General features: G+C 41.1%; 1 protein-coding gene across 8 annotated transcripts in view; it reads left to right on the top strand.

The window, feature by feature from the left end:
- LOC132780203 (UDP-glucuronosyltransferase 1-6-like) overlaps positions 1 to 15,615 on the top strand; it is a 66,871-nt gene extending 51,256 nt beyond the window's left edge. For 4 of the 8 annotated variants that reach the window (XM_060783794.2, XM_060783818.2, XM_060783809.2 and 1 more), the window contains exons 2-5: positions 4,896 to 5,027; positions 6,309 to 6,396; positions 9,163 to 9,382; positions 12,436 to 15,615. In XM_060783794.2, the coding sequence (XP_060639777.2) occupies positions 4,896 to 5,027; positions 6,309 to 6,396; positions 9,163 to 9,382; positions 12,436 to 12,733 (738 nt within the window). In that variant the 3' untranslated portion in view covers positions 12,734 to 15,615. Of the gene's footprint in view, positions 1 to 238; positions 1,238 to 4,895; positions 5,028 to 6,308; positions 6,397 to 9,162; positions 9,383 to 12,435 lie in introns of those variants that run through there. The other 4 variants (XM_060783835.2, XM_060783843.2, XM_060783826.2 and 1 more) reach the window with 4 other exon arrangements.
- Positions 15,616 to 18,790: the final 3,175 nt, after the last annotated feature.

The following is an 18,790-nucleotide window of genomic DNA, read 5'->3' as shown; positions in this document are numbered from 1 at the left end:
TCTAATGCATATCTATAAAAATGTGATGGAAAATGTTTCTCCTTTGTTAACCACCACAAGATGTAGTAGTTAACAAACTACCATAGCCTGCGCGCGGGGGGGGGGGGGGGGGGTTAAGAGTTCAGCACACACACCCCAAATGTGTCAGGTTAAAAAAACCCTTCCCACTCCCTCCCCCGGCTATGGGCCTGGCAGGGTCAACCTTTGACCATATTTTGCAACTCCGTTGTGCTTCTGTACAAGTTCAGCAATAAAATGTGCCAGAGAAAAGGGCTGAATGATAATCAGTGAATTGTGTTTCTTCTCTTGCTTAAAAGAAGACTTCTATATTCTTGTCATATTGGACAAGGCAACTGACAAGACTTTCAAAGTAGCAAACACTATGCTTCAAAGTGTTTGCCGGCTACCTTCATGGATTTTGCTTACTTTCTTTTTCTGGAGCCTTTCGGATGGGGGGAAGGTGCTGGTAATGCCTGTGGATGGCAGTCACTGGCTCAGTCTCAAACCAGTTATCGAAAACCTTCAGCGGAGAGGACATGAACTAGTAGTTGTTGCCCCTGAAGCAAACTTGTGGATGAAGCCATCTGGAGCCTACACAATGAAAACATTTGCTGTCAACCACACAAAGGAATACTTGAAAGCAGAATTCCAAAAGCTTGGCCACAGGATTTTTGCACACCAGCCTTTTCTCACAAAAGCGATGGAGAGTTTTGCAAACGTAAGAAATGTTACAGCACTCTTCGTTGACAACTGCAAGCAGCTCTTGTACAACAAAGAACTGATTACTTACCTTGAGGAAAATCAGTTTGATGTTGTCTTGATAGATCCAGTGTCTCCATGTGGGCAAATTCTGGCTGAGTATTTATCCATTCCTTCAGTTTACTACTTACGTGGAATCCCCTGTGGTCTGGATTTTGAGGCAACTCAGTGTCCAAACCCATATTCGTATGTACCAAAGTTCTTCACACGCAATACTGATCGAATGACATTTAACCAAAGAGTGAAGAATGTTTTAGTTGGCTCACTGGAATTCATAATATGTTATCTTCTTTACTCACCATATGAAGTTCTAAGCAAGGAATTCCTACAGCAAGATATGACAATAACAGAGCTCTATAGCCAAGCATCTATATGGCTTCTGCGCTACGACTTTGTATTTGAATATCCAAGGCCTGTCATGCCCAACATGGTCTTCATTGGTGGTATAAACTGTGGAAGAAAAACTTCATTAACTCAGGTTGGAACTTTTCTCTCTCTATCTCCATGTCATTCGTACTTGTCAGAGTTTTCGTTTTAAGCTAATTAAAGAAGGATAAGATTGATAAAAGGTAAATAGAAACAGCAAATCACTATTTTACTCTTTAACATTGTTTTAGAACAAAGGGATATAATAGGCTAACAGGGCAACAAAAATAAGTCCATCTTAAAATAACAAGAAAAATCCTACTGTGCAAATGGACCAATGCACCTTCATCCAAAAGGACTAACAGGTAAATAAAGGAACAGAAAATATTGAAAAGTAGAAACATAATTACTTATTTTCACTCACTAGGATGAAAGTTACTTTCAAGTCGGAAACTGCATTTGTATTTTGTTTGGAACAGTGACGGCAATTTAAAGAGAAATATGCAATAATATTATTGTTCTAGCACTTACTATCTTCATGATAATCAGTGAACTGTGTTTCTTTTCTTATTATCTTCATGTGCAGGTCAGGAATTTTGGATATGACATTTGATTAATGGTTGATTTATAAATACATGGTGAAGGAAATGATACTTGTTCAGGCCTTGGTGGTGGGGCTATATGTTTGTAAAATGTTTACTGTTTTGTGTTTTGTTTATACTGTAAGTTGTTATTGTATGCAAATAAAATCTTTAATTTAAAAAAAGTAATATTTTTTTTACTTAATGTTACACCAACTTCTTCTTCTTATTATTATTATAACTTTATTTGTAGCCTGCTAGCATCTCCTGAAGGATTCGATGCGGCTTACAACAGGCCGAAGCCCAACACAATACAGCAATACAATACCTAGCAAATAAAAACTGTCAAGCAAAAAACAATAACAAAAGCAACACAACAAGACATTATTAAAAACTGAGTCGGCCGGAGTAGGGGTACAGGATTAAAAGTGCTGATGTATCGGAGGGGTGTGGGATTATAATATAAGTGCGGTGTGCAGTGTGCGGTGATCTTGGTAATTAAAGTGCTTCTGGGATTTGGTACTGGGAGATTCCTAATCTGAAAAGGCACATTGGAACAGCCAGGTTTTCAAATTCTTTCTGAAGACTGCCAGTGTAGGGGCTTGTCTGAGATCTTTCGGGAGGGTGTTCCAGAGGTGGGGGGCCACCACGGAGAAGGCCCTGTCTCGCGTCCCCACCAAGCGCGCTTGTGACGCGGGCGGGATCATGAGCAGGGCCTTTCCAGATGACCGGAGAGAGCGTGTGGGTTCGTAGACAGCGATGCGGTCACGCAGGTAGGGTGTCCCAAACCGTTCAGGGCTTTGTAGGTAAGCACCTGCACCTTAAATTGGGCTCGGAAAATAAACGGCAATCAGTGGAGCTCCTTAAACAGGAGGGGTGACCTGTTATCAAGGCCGAATTGTAAAACTGGATGGATCCTTACTTTGGCTGGCTACAGTTGTTATTTTCTATTATGAGTTGAAATATCTTGATTCTTTAGGGAAATTAAAGCATTGCTGTGGTTATGAAGATATGGATTTACTCTTGGTTGCATAAACATGCAGTTAAATAGTTCCAACTTTCAGACAAAAATGTCAGGAAATTAGGCGTATGACCTCATCACTCACTAAATTCAGTGTCCTGGGACACTTCCAACCTATTTTGGGGATGGAGCTTCATGCCAACCACCACACAATGTCATGTGACTTCCAGCAGAGGCCCCGTTCTCAACCAGCGTGGAAGTGTCCTTGGACACTTCCCTCACAACATGGGAGGCTTCCGGTGTTCATAGAATCATAGAATAATAGAATCAAAGAGTTGGAAGAGACCTCATGGGCCATCCAGTCCACCCCCTGCCAAGAAGCAGGAATACTGCATTCAAATCACCCTGACAGATGGGCCATCCAGCCTCTGTTTAAAAGCTTCGAAAGAAGGAGCCTCCACCACACTCCAGGGGAGAGGGTTTCACTGCTGAGCGGCTCTCACAGTCAGGAGGTTCGTCCTCATGTTCAGATAGAATCTCCTTTCTTGTAGTTTGAAGCCATTGTTTCGTGTCCTAGTCTCCAGGGAAGCAGAAAACAAGCTTGCTCCCTCCTCCCTGTGGCTTCCTCTCACATATTTATACATGGCTATCATCTCCTCTCAGCCTTCTCTTCTTCAGGCTAAACACGGCCAGCTCTTTAAGCCACTCCTCATAGGGCTTGTTCTCCAGACCCTTGATCATTTGAGTTGCTCTCCTCTGGACACATTCCAGCTTGTCAATATCTCTCTTGAATTGTGGTGCCCAGAATTGGACACAATATTCCAGGTGTGGACTAACCAAAGCAGAATAGAGGGGTAGCATTACTTCCCTGGGTCTAGACCCTATGCTCCTACTGATGCAGGACAAATTCCCATTAGCTTTTTTTGCCGCCACATCACATTGTTGGCTCATGTTTAACTTGTTGTCCAAGAGGACTCCAAGATCTTTTTCACACGTACTGCTCTCGAGCCAGGCGTCCCCCATTCTGTATCTTTGCATTTCGTTTTTCTTGCCAAATTTGAGTACCTTGCATTTGTCCCTGTTGAACTTCATTTTGTTAGTTTTGGCCCATCTCTCTAATCTGTCAAGATCGTTTTGGATCCTTCTCCTGTCCTCTGGAGTATTGGCTATCCCTCCCAATTTGGTGTCATCTGCAAACTTGATGATCCTGCCTTCTAACCCTTCATCTAAGTCATTAATAAAGATGTTGAACAGGACCGGGCCAGGACAGAACCCTGCTTGTGGCACTCCGCCCGTCACTTCTTTCCAGGATGAAGAGAAAGCATTGGTGAGCACCTTCTGGGTTCATCCATTTAACCAATTACAGATCCACCTCACCGTAGTTTTGCCTAGCCCACATTGGACTAGTTTCCTTGCCAGAAGATCATGGGGGACCTTGTCGAAGGCCTTACTGAAATCCAGGTATGCTACATCTATGGCATTCCCCGCATCTATCCAGCTTGTAACTCTATCGAAAAAAGAGATCAGATTAGTCTGGCATGACTTGTTTTTGATAAATCCCTTTTGACTATTAGCGATGACCACATCTTGCATTTGTCACTGTTGAATTTCATTTTGTTAGTTCCACTGAAGCCAGCACAGATCCTCTCCAGAAGGGCGATGCTTCCCATGTGTGATGGGGAAAGTGTCGCTAAGAGGGAGTTACACCCAGGCAACGGATTCAATCTGCTGCCCCTCTCCTTCCTCCGCGAAGCCAGTCAAAGCAGAGCGCTTTGCCTGGCCTTTGTAAGAAAGTCGTAAATATGCTGGAGCTGGAGCAATATAGCTGAGATGTAAAATGCAATAAGGGGTATTAAATTGTTACAGATGCAAGCCTTCACAGTAATTAAAACTTTCTACAATGTTTTGGGATTTTCAGTATATTAAGGTGAACTGAACAGGTCTACAATGACAGTTAAACTGAAAATTTTAAATTTAAAAACTTTGCTAAGAAAGTGGTATTTTTGTTATAACTCCCATTCAATCAATATTGAAACTTTCTCTGTGTAGTCTATTTGTGTTAGTTTATATACAGATTCTTGACTGTTTTGGAAGAAACATTTGCCAATCACTCACCAATGTTTTGTTTTTTGTTCCTAGCTACCTATTCTGGGAGAAATGCTGTTTGAACTGAAAATATTATTTGTTGTATTCGACACAAATAATTTTGATTGCAATTTATTTTGTAGGAATTCGAAGCCATAATAAATGAATCGGGTGAACATGGCATTGTGGTGTTTTCCTTGGGTTCTATGGTCTCTGAAATTCCAATGAAAAAAGCCATGGAAATTGCTGAAGGACTGGGAACAGTACCTCAGACGGTAAGAAAGGAAACTTTTGAACATTCATTTCTATTTATTTAGAGCATAAAATCTTGTTGACCTTTTTGCAAATGTGGCACCATGTTTTTTCTTATTTTTTAATATAATTTTCCACAAAAGAAATGCTATATACATAAAAAGAGGTGGAACAATATAATGAAAGAAAAGTAGGAAATAAAGATGTATAAGTCTTAACAAAAACTACTTCATTCTTTTCTTTAAGCCAGATTCTTTACAGTGATTCAACTTGTTCTCCTCTTTTTTTCTAAACACCTAATATTTTTTATTGCATTTATATTCCTTTCATTACAAAAACAATCTCTATAATTCATATAATTACTTTTTTTTCCTTTCCCCAGTTGTGCTACCCCTTGAGTTCCCCATCTCCAGAGTTCTTCTTTTCTTTATACTCCCACCAGAACCTCATTTCTTCTGGTGGGGGTTGGTTCCCATCTTCTTTCCTTAATGTTTCCTCAATAAATATTTTCCATATATTTTCAAAATCATTGTCCTTCCCTAGGCCTTTTTTAACTTTTAAATTGCATGTTAATTTGTCATTTATTGCTAATTTCCAAATTTCCTTGTACCATCCTTCTATCTTAATTTCCACCTCTCCTTTCCAATATTTTGCTATTAGTAGCCTTGCAGCCGTTAACAACATTGTTATCAGATTCTTTTCATTTTTCTTCCATTCATCTGTATTGTAAATAGATAACAGTATAGTTGCTGGATTTATATAAAAAAATTCTTCATAATACTTTCTATTTCTACTATAACTTTTCTCCAGAAACTCTCTACATATTTGCATTGCCACCACATGTGGTACCCATTTCTTGGCAACCCCTCCAACATTTTTCTGAACAACTCTTATCCATATTATGTATTTTTGTTGGGGTCAGGTACCATTTCCATACCATCTTATAGTAGTTTTCTTTTATCCTAATTGATAAATTCTTGAGGTGTGTTGCTCTCCATAATTTTTCCCAATTCCTTTCCCATGTTTTTAAAAATGATCTTAAAGCTAGTATTTGTTTTTTCTAATTTAACATGACATGCCCCAAAAGTTTAAATGCTTTTATTTGAAACTATAGATTACTCCAAGTAGAATCATGCAAAAAACCCTGATGATCTTTGCAAATATGCAAATAAATTTGCAATAATATTTATTAGCTCTTGTTCTTGGGCTATTTTGACAACTACCTGGGGCACACAGACCAGAACTATCTGTTGACATCTGTTTGTATTCACTTTACAAAAACCATGTTCGTTTCATCCATGAAGGTGCTGTGGCGGTACACAGGAGAAACTCCACCCAACCTTGGCAAGAACACAAAGCTTGTCAAGTGGCTTCCACAAAATGACCTGCTTGGTATGTCTGGGCTAGAAACAAAAAAAGGGTTGTCTTATTATCTGTACTTGAAACTCCTCCAGTATATTTTTCTCCACTAAGTTATTACCATGAAGCAAGCATGCACTGTATCTGGAAAAATCCACAAGTAATTCCAAACATGATTTTAAAAATTAATTTAAAGTTGGAGGGATGTGTTTCTGGATTAATGAATTTTTGAATCTCCTTTAGAAGAGTGAGTTAGAAAAGGAAACTAATAAAGGAAACTTGTTGAAAGGAAACTGAGGGCAGTTTTAATCTCCCTTTTCCCCCAAAATACAAAAACTGAAAGACTAAGGATTTCATCCCACAAAGGGGGTGGGGAGAGGTAGGATTATCTTTTTTGCACGGCGTTTCATGGGGTTCCATCTTTAAAGAAGACCCTTTCTAGCTCAACCATTCCAAGGATATGGAATCGACTGTGGCTTGGACTGAGCACACTTTCTAAAACAGGCATTCTTTTTGAAACACCACTTTTCATGGGAGCATCCCCCATAACCTAAAGGAGACAGTCATACTTTTAAAAACACTTCTTTCAATGGGACCCACTCCATCTTTAAACCACTAATGGAAACAGAAGGAGCACTGGCAGATCACCACATGAACATTCACACTGAAATATCACAAAGTAATGTGGACAAATCCACTGTTTCCCATCCCAGGGAAAACCGGTCTTTAAGCATTTCTATGCACAGGGAAAGGAGTGGAGTCGATTTAGGCCCATCTTTGAAATCCCCTGTTTGTACACTCTATGGAGATGAAATCCCATGAGCAAACACCAGAAGCTGCCCTGAGTCGTTTGATGGGCTCCGTGAGAGTCCACCTTTGAAGTATGCAGAAACAGGTAGAAACAGAGGAAAACTTCCATATGATGAGGTCATAGAATCATAGAATCATAAAGTTGGAAGAGACCTCATGGGCCAGCTAGTCCAACCTCCTGCCAAGAAGCAGGAATATTGCATTCAAAGCACCCCCGACAGATGGCCATCCAGCTTCTGTTTAAAAGCTTCCAAAGAAGGAGCCTCAACCACTGCTGAATGGCTCTCACAGTCAGGAAGTTCTTCCTCATGTTCAGATGGAATCTCCTTTCTTGTACTTTGAAGCCATTGTTCCATCTCCTAGTGTCAGCTCCAGGCAGATCTCAGAACAGAAAGGAAATCCTTGGATACACGTTTATTATTCAGTCTGACCAGGATGAGAATGAAGTTAGATCTGAGGATCTTCCCGCCAAACGGCCAGCAGTATGTCCCTCCTGTTGCACCCCCCCCCCTTATATTAAGTTATGGCTACATTCCTTTCCCCAAGGAACAAAGCATTTATCTCCAGCCAGATGGCCCCTTATCAAGTCATAATTCACTTCAATGTCAGGAAGGAGGATTCAATTCAGCTATGTTGACTTAACTCGAACACCACATCCTGACACCTAGTCTCCGGTGAAGCAGAGAACAAGCTTGCCCCCTCCTCCCTATGACTTCCTCTTATACATGGCTATCATATCTCCTCTCAGCCTTCTCTTCTTCAGGCTAAACATGCCCAGCTCTTTAAGCCGCTCCTCATAGGGCTTGTTCTCCAGACCCTTGATCATTTGAGTCGCCCTCCTCTGGATACATTCCAGCTTGTCAATATCTCTCTTCAATTGTGGTGCCCAGAATTGGACACAATATTCCAAGTGTGGTCTAACCAAAGCAGAATTCTCCTATTGATGCAGGCCAAAATCCCATTGGCTTTTTTTGCCGCCACATCACGTTGTTGGCTCATGTTTAATTTGTTGTCCACAAGGACTCCAAGGTCTCCAAGGTCCTTCTTGCTGCCACTGCCACTTTCACTTTTGAGGACACATCCAGTTTTTCTTTGTAGGATTTCTCACTCCAGCACTGTTTGAAGGAGAAGGAGGGGAAGGAGAGGGACTACTTGGTTTGCAGAAAATCCTATAAAAAGCAAACATATGAGGAGGGGAAAGCCTAAATGCATCTGGCTGCCATGGACCCCAGGAAAGTTGGAAAGCTCTGGCTATGCAGTCAGTCCACAGCATGCTCTCGTTCCACCTGGCCAATGGCAGCACACAGTGAGGGAAGCACCCTGAAACAGACATGACAGCGAGCAAAGGCAAAATGTGCAGGCATTTCCATTTCTAATCTGTCAACAAGCAGAATAGAAAGCTTTGTAGACACACAGAACAGCTCATAACCGTTCTCCCTCAAAATACCATACGTTGAGAACCTTGACTACATATACATTTTTCTACTCCACAAAAGCACTTATTTAGAACTCTATTATGATTGATTCAGGTCACTTTGGATTTAGTGGCATTTAGCAGCAAACTGGAAAGGACACAAGAAATATGTGAACTATGGTGGACTGAAATTTTTGTACTGATAATTTTTTGCCCAAGGGTAGTTGCAAAGGGGACAAAGGAAATTTACTCAGAACAACAGCAGAGGAAGTTTCATATGTGACTGTGCAAATGTCTTTGTCAGTTCATACCTATCCCAGCCCTTGGCTATGTTTGTTTTTTCTGAACACACTTTTAACATGAACATGAGACCCTAAGCTGAACTACTGCTAACAACCTGAGATGGAAAATAGAGAGCAACAGAAGCGATAGTGGTAGAAAGATAATTCCTCTTCTATGGCTTGTTCCATGTTTGTTGATGTCAACTATATCCATGCATTTTAATCATATGTACCAAGAAGGATACAACAAACCTATTTGTGTTTCTTTACCACTATTCTCTTCTCATTCAACAGCTCATCCCAAAACCAGAGCCTTTATCACTCACGCAGGCTCTCATGGGGTATATGAAGGGATCTGCAATGGAGTACCAATGGTGCTGATGCCACTCTTCGGGGATCAAATGGATAATGCAAAGCGGGTGGAATCTCGAGGAGCAGGAGTGGCTCTGAATATAATTGAAATGACTGCAAAGGACATATCTGAAGCCCTGAAAGCTGTTATTTATGATAAAAAGTGAGTAGGAAAGGCACAGTATTACTAGATTCAATTTTTGGTTGTACTCAAGCAATTTGCACATTCAAAACTAAATGCCTGTAATGCACAGGGCTAGTAAGACAACATTACCTACCCGCCTACCTATCAAGCTACAGTTTATTGTTGTTGCTTCCACTGGTATGCATTAGTTATTCGGGGAAGTAAACTGATTCATTTTGGAAAATGGAAATCTCCATAACCTTTGGGAGATTTTATGATCTTTGGAGTCACAACCATTTGAAAAATGATGCCATAACCTCTTGGTAAAAAGCATGAACTGTTAGAGTCACAATCTTTTAGAAAAATGTCATTTGTGCAAGGCAACTAGGTTTCTGAGCTGTTAAGCTGACGTCCTAAATATTTCTTTGAACTGTTAGGAACAAAGATATGCCTATGCACACACACACACACACACATTCAGCAGAGTTTCAGAAGTGTTCCTTTTAGTTGACCAAAAAAATCTACTCTCTTTTAAAATATGCTTTCAAGAGACTTCTTTTAAAGTAACACAATTGGTTTACTCACAAACTTCATGTATTCAGCATACAGGTATTTAGCTTTTTCAATCCAGTTACAAATAGGAATTGAAGTAGTTTTTTCTGTGTAGGTAACACAGGGCATCTTTCTTAAATGTCTCCTGCATATGCCATCAGTTGGGGACCCCTCCCCCCCCCCTGCACCAACTGCCGTTCTGGGCCAGAGTGAAGAGGGGGGGGGGGCAGGGGACAGTTCCACCTTGTCTCCTGTGCCATTCTAATAATATAATATAATATAATATCATATCATATCATATCATAATATAAATACATATAATATTTATAATATTATAATGTAATGCAATATAATACTACTACTAATAAAATATATTATAATTATATATTTATATTACATGTAATATTACTAATAATATTACAATATAATTGGTATAGTACAATATAGCAATGTTTAAAACTGATATTGTACTATGCTAATAATATAATATATTGTATGTATATATACCTTGTAAGCCACTCGGGGTGAGAAGGGCAGCATATAAATGTTGTAAATAAATAAAAAAAAAATAGAATCAATAGTCCATAGATTATCTGTGTTCTTAGAGTTTAATAGAGTCACTGCTGTCTGTTTCAACTAACTTCTAAAAGCATACATCTGTTTCTCCTGAAGTCTCCAAGCATACAGATTCTGCATTGAAGTCTAAACTGAACTGTTTCCAAAATGGAGTCTGAGTCTTGAACAAGCCCAGTTCTTATCACATGGTCTGCAGCCCTGGATACTCCTTTCCTGAACAGGAACTGCACTGGGACACAATCACTCAATTTTATTGAACTTATTTTGATTTTTTCCCCCACAGAAATTATTGTCCTTATGCCATTTTTGGAGTCTCCTTCAATTGTTTTAGGTCTTTTTTTCAACTTTGAGTTTACTTCCTTGTTGAGAAAGTGCCCCTCCCTCCATACTTTAAAACAGATGAGGCATCTCCTAATACATAAGGAAATGTTGGGCCATTATTTGTTAAAATCTTGTGGGTGCTAGGGACCCCCCGGGAGCTGTATGCAGCTCATATATCCTCTGCTCTTAGGTTTTAATGCTGCGTCCTGTGGCATGGTAGAGCTCACTTTGTCATGAATGACTTTTCAAGAACTTTGAAGCATAGGTTCATTTATTGCAATTTCCAGTGTGCGAAGGTATATCAGATTACAGAAAACATTTAGACAAAGAATTACATTGGACATACATATTCTATGCAACTACATTGGATTTACAATTACATTGGTTAACAAACAAACAAAGGGGAATTACATTTTCACTCAACATTCACACACATGTACACACATTCATCCACATGCACCCAAATATTACCGTATCATTTTCTCCCTCCTTGGAGAAGCACCTATTAGGCCAGACCTTGCTTTCCTGCAGCCTGCCAACATATAGTTCCATAACTTCCATAATGCCATAATTTCAAAACACCAAAATGCCAAAACTTCTTCCCTAAGAACAATGCCAAGGACCAGATCTCTGTTTTCCATACAACAGAACCTGACTCCCTGCACAAAACCCAAGACTCCAAAAGCACACTTCTTCCTCTTCCCTTGAGAAAGAAGCCCCAAAGTGTCCAGAATCATGCTTTCCCATAGCATATCTGACACTCTCCGAATACACAATCTCTCTCCTTCCCATGGAGCAGAGCATAGTGGGTGAACAGCGTCTCTGTTTGTCACAATTTGAGCATTATTAGACTGAGTCTTTTATAGAAATATTCTGTTGATGTAGTCCCAAAGTTGTAAATTAATGATAGCAGGCCCGTAGCCAGGATTCGGGGGGGGGGCTGAGTTTGATTCGGGGGGTGGGGCTGAGTCTGAATGAAAGAGGGTCTACCTTAGCAAACCTTTTGTATCATTACCCCAATACCCCCATGCATATGAGATATATTGAGCATGGTGATCAGATCATGATATGAATAAACATAACAGTTGTACCAGTAAGGCCTTTTCGCAGACCACCATGAGAATTTCGGGGGGGGGGGTGAAGCCCCCTAAGCCCCCCCCCCCCCTCCGGCTACATGCCTGAATGATAGACATCTTCTATCCTGGATCCATCTCAGTTTCCTGGACAGATGTTGATCTTCTTGATTGGTGTTGACAAACACCAATGTGTTGACTTCCTTCTTAACATAAGGAATGTTGCAAACATTTCCTTAACTTGAAAGAACCATTGTCACAGTTCTTATCAGTTCTCATTAGCAGGTTTTGATAACAGTTCCAGCAAGCAGGTAGTTAGGCATTGCAGGACTTAATATTATACTGGTGTTTCCAAAAATTTTAACTCCAACCACACATCCTTCCATTCTTCCATTCATTCCCACACATCATATTAAATTCATATTTGTCAAATCTGCACATTGAATTTCTTATTACACTTCAACTTCAAGCGCTATTGATCCAGGATCTCATGCCTTCATTATTTTTTTTCCTCTGCATGTAGTATTCCTCCAAAAGTATATTGTAAAACATTTTAAATATGCTTTTCAGATATAAAGAGAATATCCAGCGCCTCTCAGAACTTCACCTGGACAGACCCATCCACCCTCTCGATCTTGCTGTGCATTGGGTGGAGTTTGTGATGAAGCACAAGGGAGCTCCCCATCTGAGGCCAGCAGCCCATGACCTCAACTGGGTCCAGTACCACTCTATTGATGTCATTGCCTTCCTCCTGGCTGCATCATTGCTAGCACTGTTCATTTCCATGAAGTGTTGCATGTTTTGCTGCAGGAAGTGTTTCTGCAAAAGTGGAAGACTGAGCAAGAAAAGCAAATCAAAGTCTCACTAAAATGTGGTGGGGCATCAGGGAGTACAAGGAAATTGGTCATAAAGTATCCTGCACCAATCCTCGCATGACTGTGGCCAATTCACATGGGTACTTTCCTAAAACAAAAAGATGATCACTGATGTTACTGCTTGTCACTACCTATCTCTTCACCCTTTGAAAACTTGGAAATGGCCATGTGGGGCCTGCCTCGCTTACAAGGTGGGGTTTGGGGGAGCTGTACCTATGGAGATATAGCTATGCAAGGCACATACATTTCCTGATGTAGGATCTTGGACATTAATTTTAGGAAATTTGGAAAAAAAATGTTGCACACATGAATTTTGCAGATCAAGATAGGGATGTAGCTTTCTTATTGCAGGAAAAACAACAACCAAGGGTCTTTAGCTAGATGCATGTGGCATTAGATTTTGTGGACTCCATCTTGCTTCATCAAATATGTGGAGTGCCCAAGAAGAATTAGGAGCCTTTAAAGTGCTACAGAAGTCCCTGTGCCCAAGGAGATTATGATTTTTTTATCCATGATACTAGAGTAGCTGCAGATGATGATGATAATAATTGCACTATGTAACAAGATTTTTGTTACTGGGTTATAAATGTCATTTCCTTATTGATTCTATCATAAAAACATGGAAAAAGTTTATTAAACTGCAAAAACTTTGTTTTTACCAGACATCCTGCAGCACATTTTGCTATAGCTTTTCAATCTCTGAGTCTCAACCAATTCAACATACCGTATATTCTGGCATATAAGACGACTGGGCGTATAAGATGACCCCCAACTTTTCCAGTTAAAATATAGTTTGAGATATATTCGCCATATAAGACTACCCCTCTTCCAACGCACACCAATTTTTTAAAAAAAGCATCAGATTTGATTTCAATATTGTAATTTTCCTATTATTGCACCTCCTTCTCTGCCTCTCAGATCTCGCACATGCGCACTTGCACCGCTTCACTGTAGTCTTCAGGAGCGAGATCTGGGAGACAGAGGAGGAGGTACAGTCATAGGTGGGCCAGACAGGGGTGGGCCAGACAGGTAAAAGAGGTGTGTTTTTCTGGGTCCAGAGCCACTCTATCTCTTTCCATACCCCGGGCACCCCGGACGCCTGCAGCTTGCTCCTCCTTTCACTTACACCTTCCCAGTGAGGTGCCCCTTCACCTCACAATTGGGACCGCATTGTCCACGAATCCTGATGAAGGGATTTTCTTCTACCATACTTGTACAGCCTTAATGCTTTCATACAGTCGCTGCATACAGCAGGGACATGGGCAATGCCATTTTTGAGCTCCCCCCACAATATGCGGCAACCACAGATTCTCCAATCCGATTGGAAGTTTCAGCACCCGCTATATAAGACTACTCCCGTGCATAAGACAACTCCAGTGTATAAGACTACTCCAGCATATAAGACTACCCTATGTATAAGACTACCCCATGTATAAGACGACCCCGGACTTTTGAGAAGATTTTCTTGGATTAAAAAGTGGTTTTATACACCAGAATATACGGTAGTTTGTGACAGCCACCAAAATGAAGTTTCTGGAGTATAACAACTACTTTCAAAGTAAGGACTGCACAATTAAACAGGAAATCACACTTTCAAACCAGGAACAGATTTTTTTTCAAGTTTTGTTACATAGTGTTATTATTCCTTTCCAACCCCCAAACTTCTCTTTGTTTCATCTTCAAAAAGGCCGTTACTACCTTTATATTTTCTTCTGTCATAAGAGAAGTGCTATGACATTTACTGGTGCTGCAGTTTCTTGTTGTTTTAGAAGCACTCTGTTGTTCCTTCACACAGCTGAATAAAATCCCACATTTTCTGCTTTGAATTGGAATATATGGCAGTATGGACTCAGATATTCCAGTTCAAAGCAGATATTGTGAGATTTTTTTTGGCCTTGATATTCTGGGTTATATGGCCGTGTGGAAGGGCCCTGTGACAGTTCAATAACCAGTGGAGGAACAGCATTATAGAATAATCCTAAGTCTAGGTAAGAATAATGTGGGGAACAGCTTGTCAAAGCCCTGAGTTTAGTTTTTCTTTGGTACAACCATCATACTGTTGATTGTGAGCATCTATAGGGCCATCTAGTGAATTAATGATGTTAGTACCAGGATTTGAAACAGAATACCTGCTAGGGTAGAGCACACAGCAGACTTGATGTCACAATCAAAGGAAACCCTAGTTGTTGCTTTGAACTGGATTATATGGCAGTATAGGCCCAAATAATCCAATTCAAAGTGGATAATGTGGATTATCTGATTTGATAATCTGGATTATATTTCAGTGTAGAAGATGCTAAATCAGTCAGCCCCCCCCCCCTTCATTTGTTGGCTAAGAGAGCTACAATTAGACTGAGCTAGCCTTAAGCAGTTGGATAATAACTGTACTATCCAACTGAATAACTCCCTTAACCATATTTGACTTAACATCAATGCAGATGTTTTAAAAAACAAACAATAGCACTGTGTATCTAACATTATGCAATTACTGTGAGACCCTAAATCGAACTATGAATCAATATGGTTGATTGTTGTGTCACATTCTCTGCAAATGAACCTCATGTAATATGGAATGCTATTATTTCTTAAAATAAATTTCTTAAAATGAGGAGAGGAATCCTTGAGAATCACTTATTGGAATTCGGGGGCAGATGCATGTATGTCTAAATAAGTCTAATTGGTGTAACACATCGTTTTGCAAGTATTAGGACATAAAAAGGGTGAATACAGAGACAAATATGGCTGCTCTGGCCCTGCCCACTCCTCATATGAACAGAAAGATGGTATGTAGCTGTCTTTAGGTAAATATAATTGCCATTCTCTGTGTGACTAGAAAGTTTGTGCAAGCAAAGTTTCTAATGATGAAGATCCTGAAGATCTGGTTTCAGGCTCTTTTGTTATTCACTTATTGAATAAGGGGCGAAAAGTGAATGGTGTTGAATTATGGAATCTGCGTTAAAAAACCCCGATCTACCATTTAGTGGGGTGAAGATATAGATAACAGAACTAAATTAATTCCCAAATACCTTAGAATCTTAAAGTGTGATGTCTTCCTTCAGGAATCCACTCCTGACAGATGATCACCCAGTTGGTTGAAACATTCACATCTAGCTCCAACAGACAAGAGTCCTTTGTCCCACCCTGGTCATTCCACAGATATATAAACCCCTTTTCCTAGTTCCAACAGACCTCACTACCTCTGAGGATGCTTGCCATAGATGCAGGCGAAACGTCAGGAAATAATGCCTCTAGAACATGGCCATATAGCCCGAAAAAAACCTACAACAACCCAGATCACCCAATTCTTATTGAAAGACCTCCAATAAAGGGTGATTCTCCACCTTCTGAGGGAGTCTATTCCATTGCTGGAAAGCTTTTAGAGCAAAGAGACAAATCTCTGTCTTGCAATTTAAATCCATTAGTTTCTGACTTAGTCTATGGAGCAGCAAAAAACAAACATCTTCCATCTTTGACATGAGACTCTGTCAGATATTTAAGCATGACTATCATTTGCAAATATTCTCCAGTCTGGGCGAAATATATCCCACTGCCTTAACTATTTTACTTTTTTTTTTTAAATGACTTGCATACAGGGTTCCCACTGATGGAAGAGGCCTCTAGTTAAAATTTAGCCATGAATACGGAAAATGGAAGGAAGCTTTTGATTTACTCTATAGCACGTGTTATATTATTTCATACTATACCTCGGACTAGCCAGATGGAAAGAAAAGCAAATTGGGATTGATCCCACAGTGGTTCTTTGCCATCAATGTAAAAAACAAAAACAAAAAAACCCTCCCAAAAAAACCAAAAAAACAAAGCCAAACAAACTACATACAGAAAACAGTTAGTTTTCCAATCTAGTGCTTCTCAAAGTGGTGGTCAATGGACTGGTCCCAACCCTTGAGCCACTGGATGCTGATCCCTGCGGAGTTTGCAGGAAAAGAACATACAATTGTAGCAATGAGCACAAATATGGGCTGCATTTCTCTGTGGGAGTTGTGAATGCATAACCTGGAGTGATGCACTCTTGACTGTTACATATTCATGGTTCCTGTGTAGTTTCTACTTTAGGGGCTACATAGGGATCATAAAAATCTCCACTTTGTGTGGAATTATCACTGTGATTGACGGAGCCCCCTGTGGCGCAGTGGGTTAAACCCCTGTGCCGGCAGGACTGAAGACTGACAGGTTGCAGGTTCAAATCCGGGGAGAGGCGGATGAGCTCCCTCTATCAGCTCCAGCTCCTCATGCAGGGACATGAGGATAAAAACATCAAATCATCTTTGCGTCCCCTGCGCAACATCCTTGCATACGGCCAATTCTCTCACACCAGAAGCGACTTGCAGTTTCTCAAATCGCTCCTGACACGACAAAAAAACAAACAAACTGTGATTGACAGGATCTGTTCCCCTGTTGCTTTTGCAACAGCTGGCTCCTGCCCCCAATAAGTAAGAATTTGACAGACCCTATTTCTGCCTGTTAGACCACAGATCAATCACGGAAAGGGGTGGGAACAGCAGCCAGATGTTTCCTGGGTGACATGGGAACAGACTCCTTTTTTATCATAGTAGCTACTTCCCAGTAAAAACAGATATTGGTGAGAGGCTTAATCCGGGATTCACTGCATAACACCATAACCATGGTGCTTATGCAAGGGTAAATCCCATACAGCATCATGCCCATGGTTCTGTTCCCTGGCATAATGGGACTGTGTGGGGGTGTTAGCCACCCCACACCTCTTTAGATTCCTTGAGAGGTGCTATCTCAGCTAATGCATTTGTTTCTGAAAAATAATTCTACAATATTTACTATTTCCAGTAGGTGGTGCTGTGGCTTTATCAAAAGCTGAAACCTGCACATTTTTTTGTCTGTTCTGTCAACTGCTTCTAACATTTATATATATATACTAGCTTGGGGACCCTGCGGTGCCCAGGTTATTTGAGAAAGGGATTGTGTGCCAAGGCTGGTCTTTATCAGTCATTTATGTGGCTTGCAGTGCTCTCTGGAAGTTAGTGAAAGTACTGCGAGTCCCATTGTCCATGGTCCATGCTCCTCCAAACAGCACCAGGATGTAGAGTGGGTCATGGGGACTCTGCGTGCCAAGTTTGGTCTTGATCAGTCATTGGATGAGGGTTGCAGCAGTCTCGGGAAGTGAGTAAAGGTACTGCAAGTCCCATCATCCATGGCCCATCCTCCTTAAAAACTGCACCACAATGTAGAATGCGTCATGGGGGCTCTGTGTGCCAAGTTTGGTCTTAATCAGTCATTGGATGAGTGTTGCAGTGGTTCCAGAAAGTGAGTGAAGGTACTGCAAGTACCATCATCCACGGTCCATCCTCCTCCAAACTGCACCAGGATGGAGTGTGTGTTATGGGAGCTCTGTGTGCCAAGTTTGGTCCTTATCGGTCTTTGTTGGGGGCCGCAGCGGTCTGTGGAAACCAAAGGGTTGGAAAGTACTACAAACCCCATCATCCATTGTCCGTCCTCCCCAAAATCTCACCAGGTCCTAAAGGGGGTCATGGGGGTTATGTGTGCCAAGTTCAATCTTGATCAGTCATTGGATGTGGGTTGCAGCAGTTTTGGGAAGTGAGTGGAGGTACTTCAAGTGCCATCATCTATGGTCTGCCCTCCTCCAAACAGCAGTAGGATGTAGAGTGCATCATGGGTTGGGGGCCGCAGTGGTCTGTGGGAACCAAAGGGTTTGAAAGTACTACAAATCCCATCATCCATTGTCCGTCCTCCCCAAACCTCAACAGGACAGAGAGGGGGTCATGGGGGCTATGTGTGCCAAGTTTAATCTTGATCAGTCATTGGATGTGGGTTGCAGCAGTCTTGGGAAGTGAGTGGAGGTACTTCAAGTGCCATCATCTATGGTCTGCCCTCCTCCAAACAGCAGTAGGATGTAGAGTGCGTCATGGGTTGGGGGCCGCAGTGGTCTGTGGGAACCAAAGGGTTTGAAAGCACTACAAATCCCATCATCCATTGTCCGTCCTCCCCAAACCTCACCAGGACAGAGAGGGGGTCATGGGGGCTATGTGTGCCAAGTT

Source organism: Anolis sagrei, chromosome 1, assembly GCF_037176765.1.
Source record: "Anolis sagrei isolate rAnoSag1 chromosome 1, rAnoSag1.mat, whole genome shotgun sequence".
Taxonomy (NCBI): Eukaryota; Metazoa; Chordata; class Lepidosauria; order Squamata; family Dactyloidae; genus Anolis; species Anolis sagrei.
The sequence above is the reverse complement of the archived record's forward strand: the minus strand, read 5'-3'. Positions and strand labels throughout refer to the sequence as shown.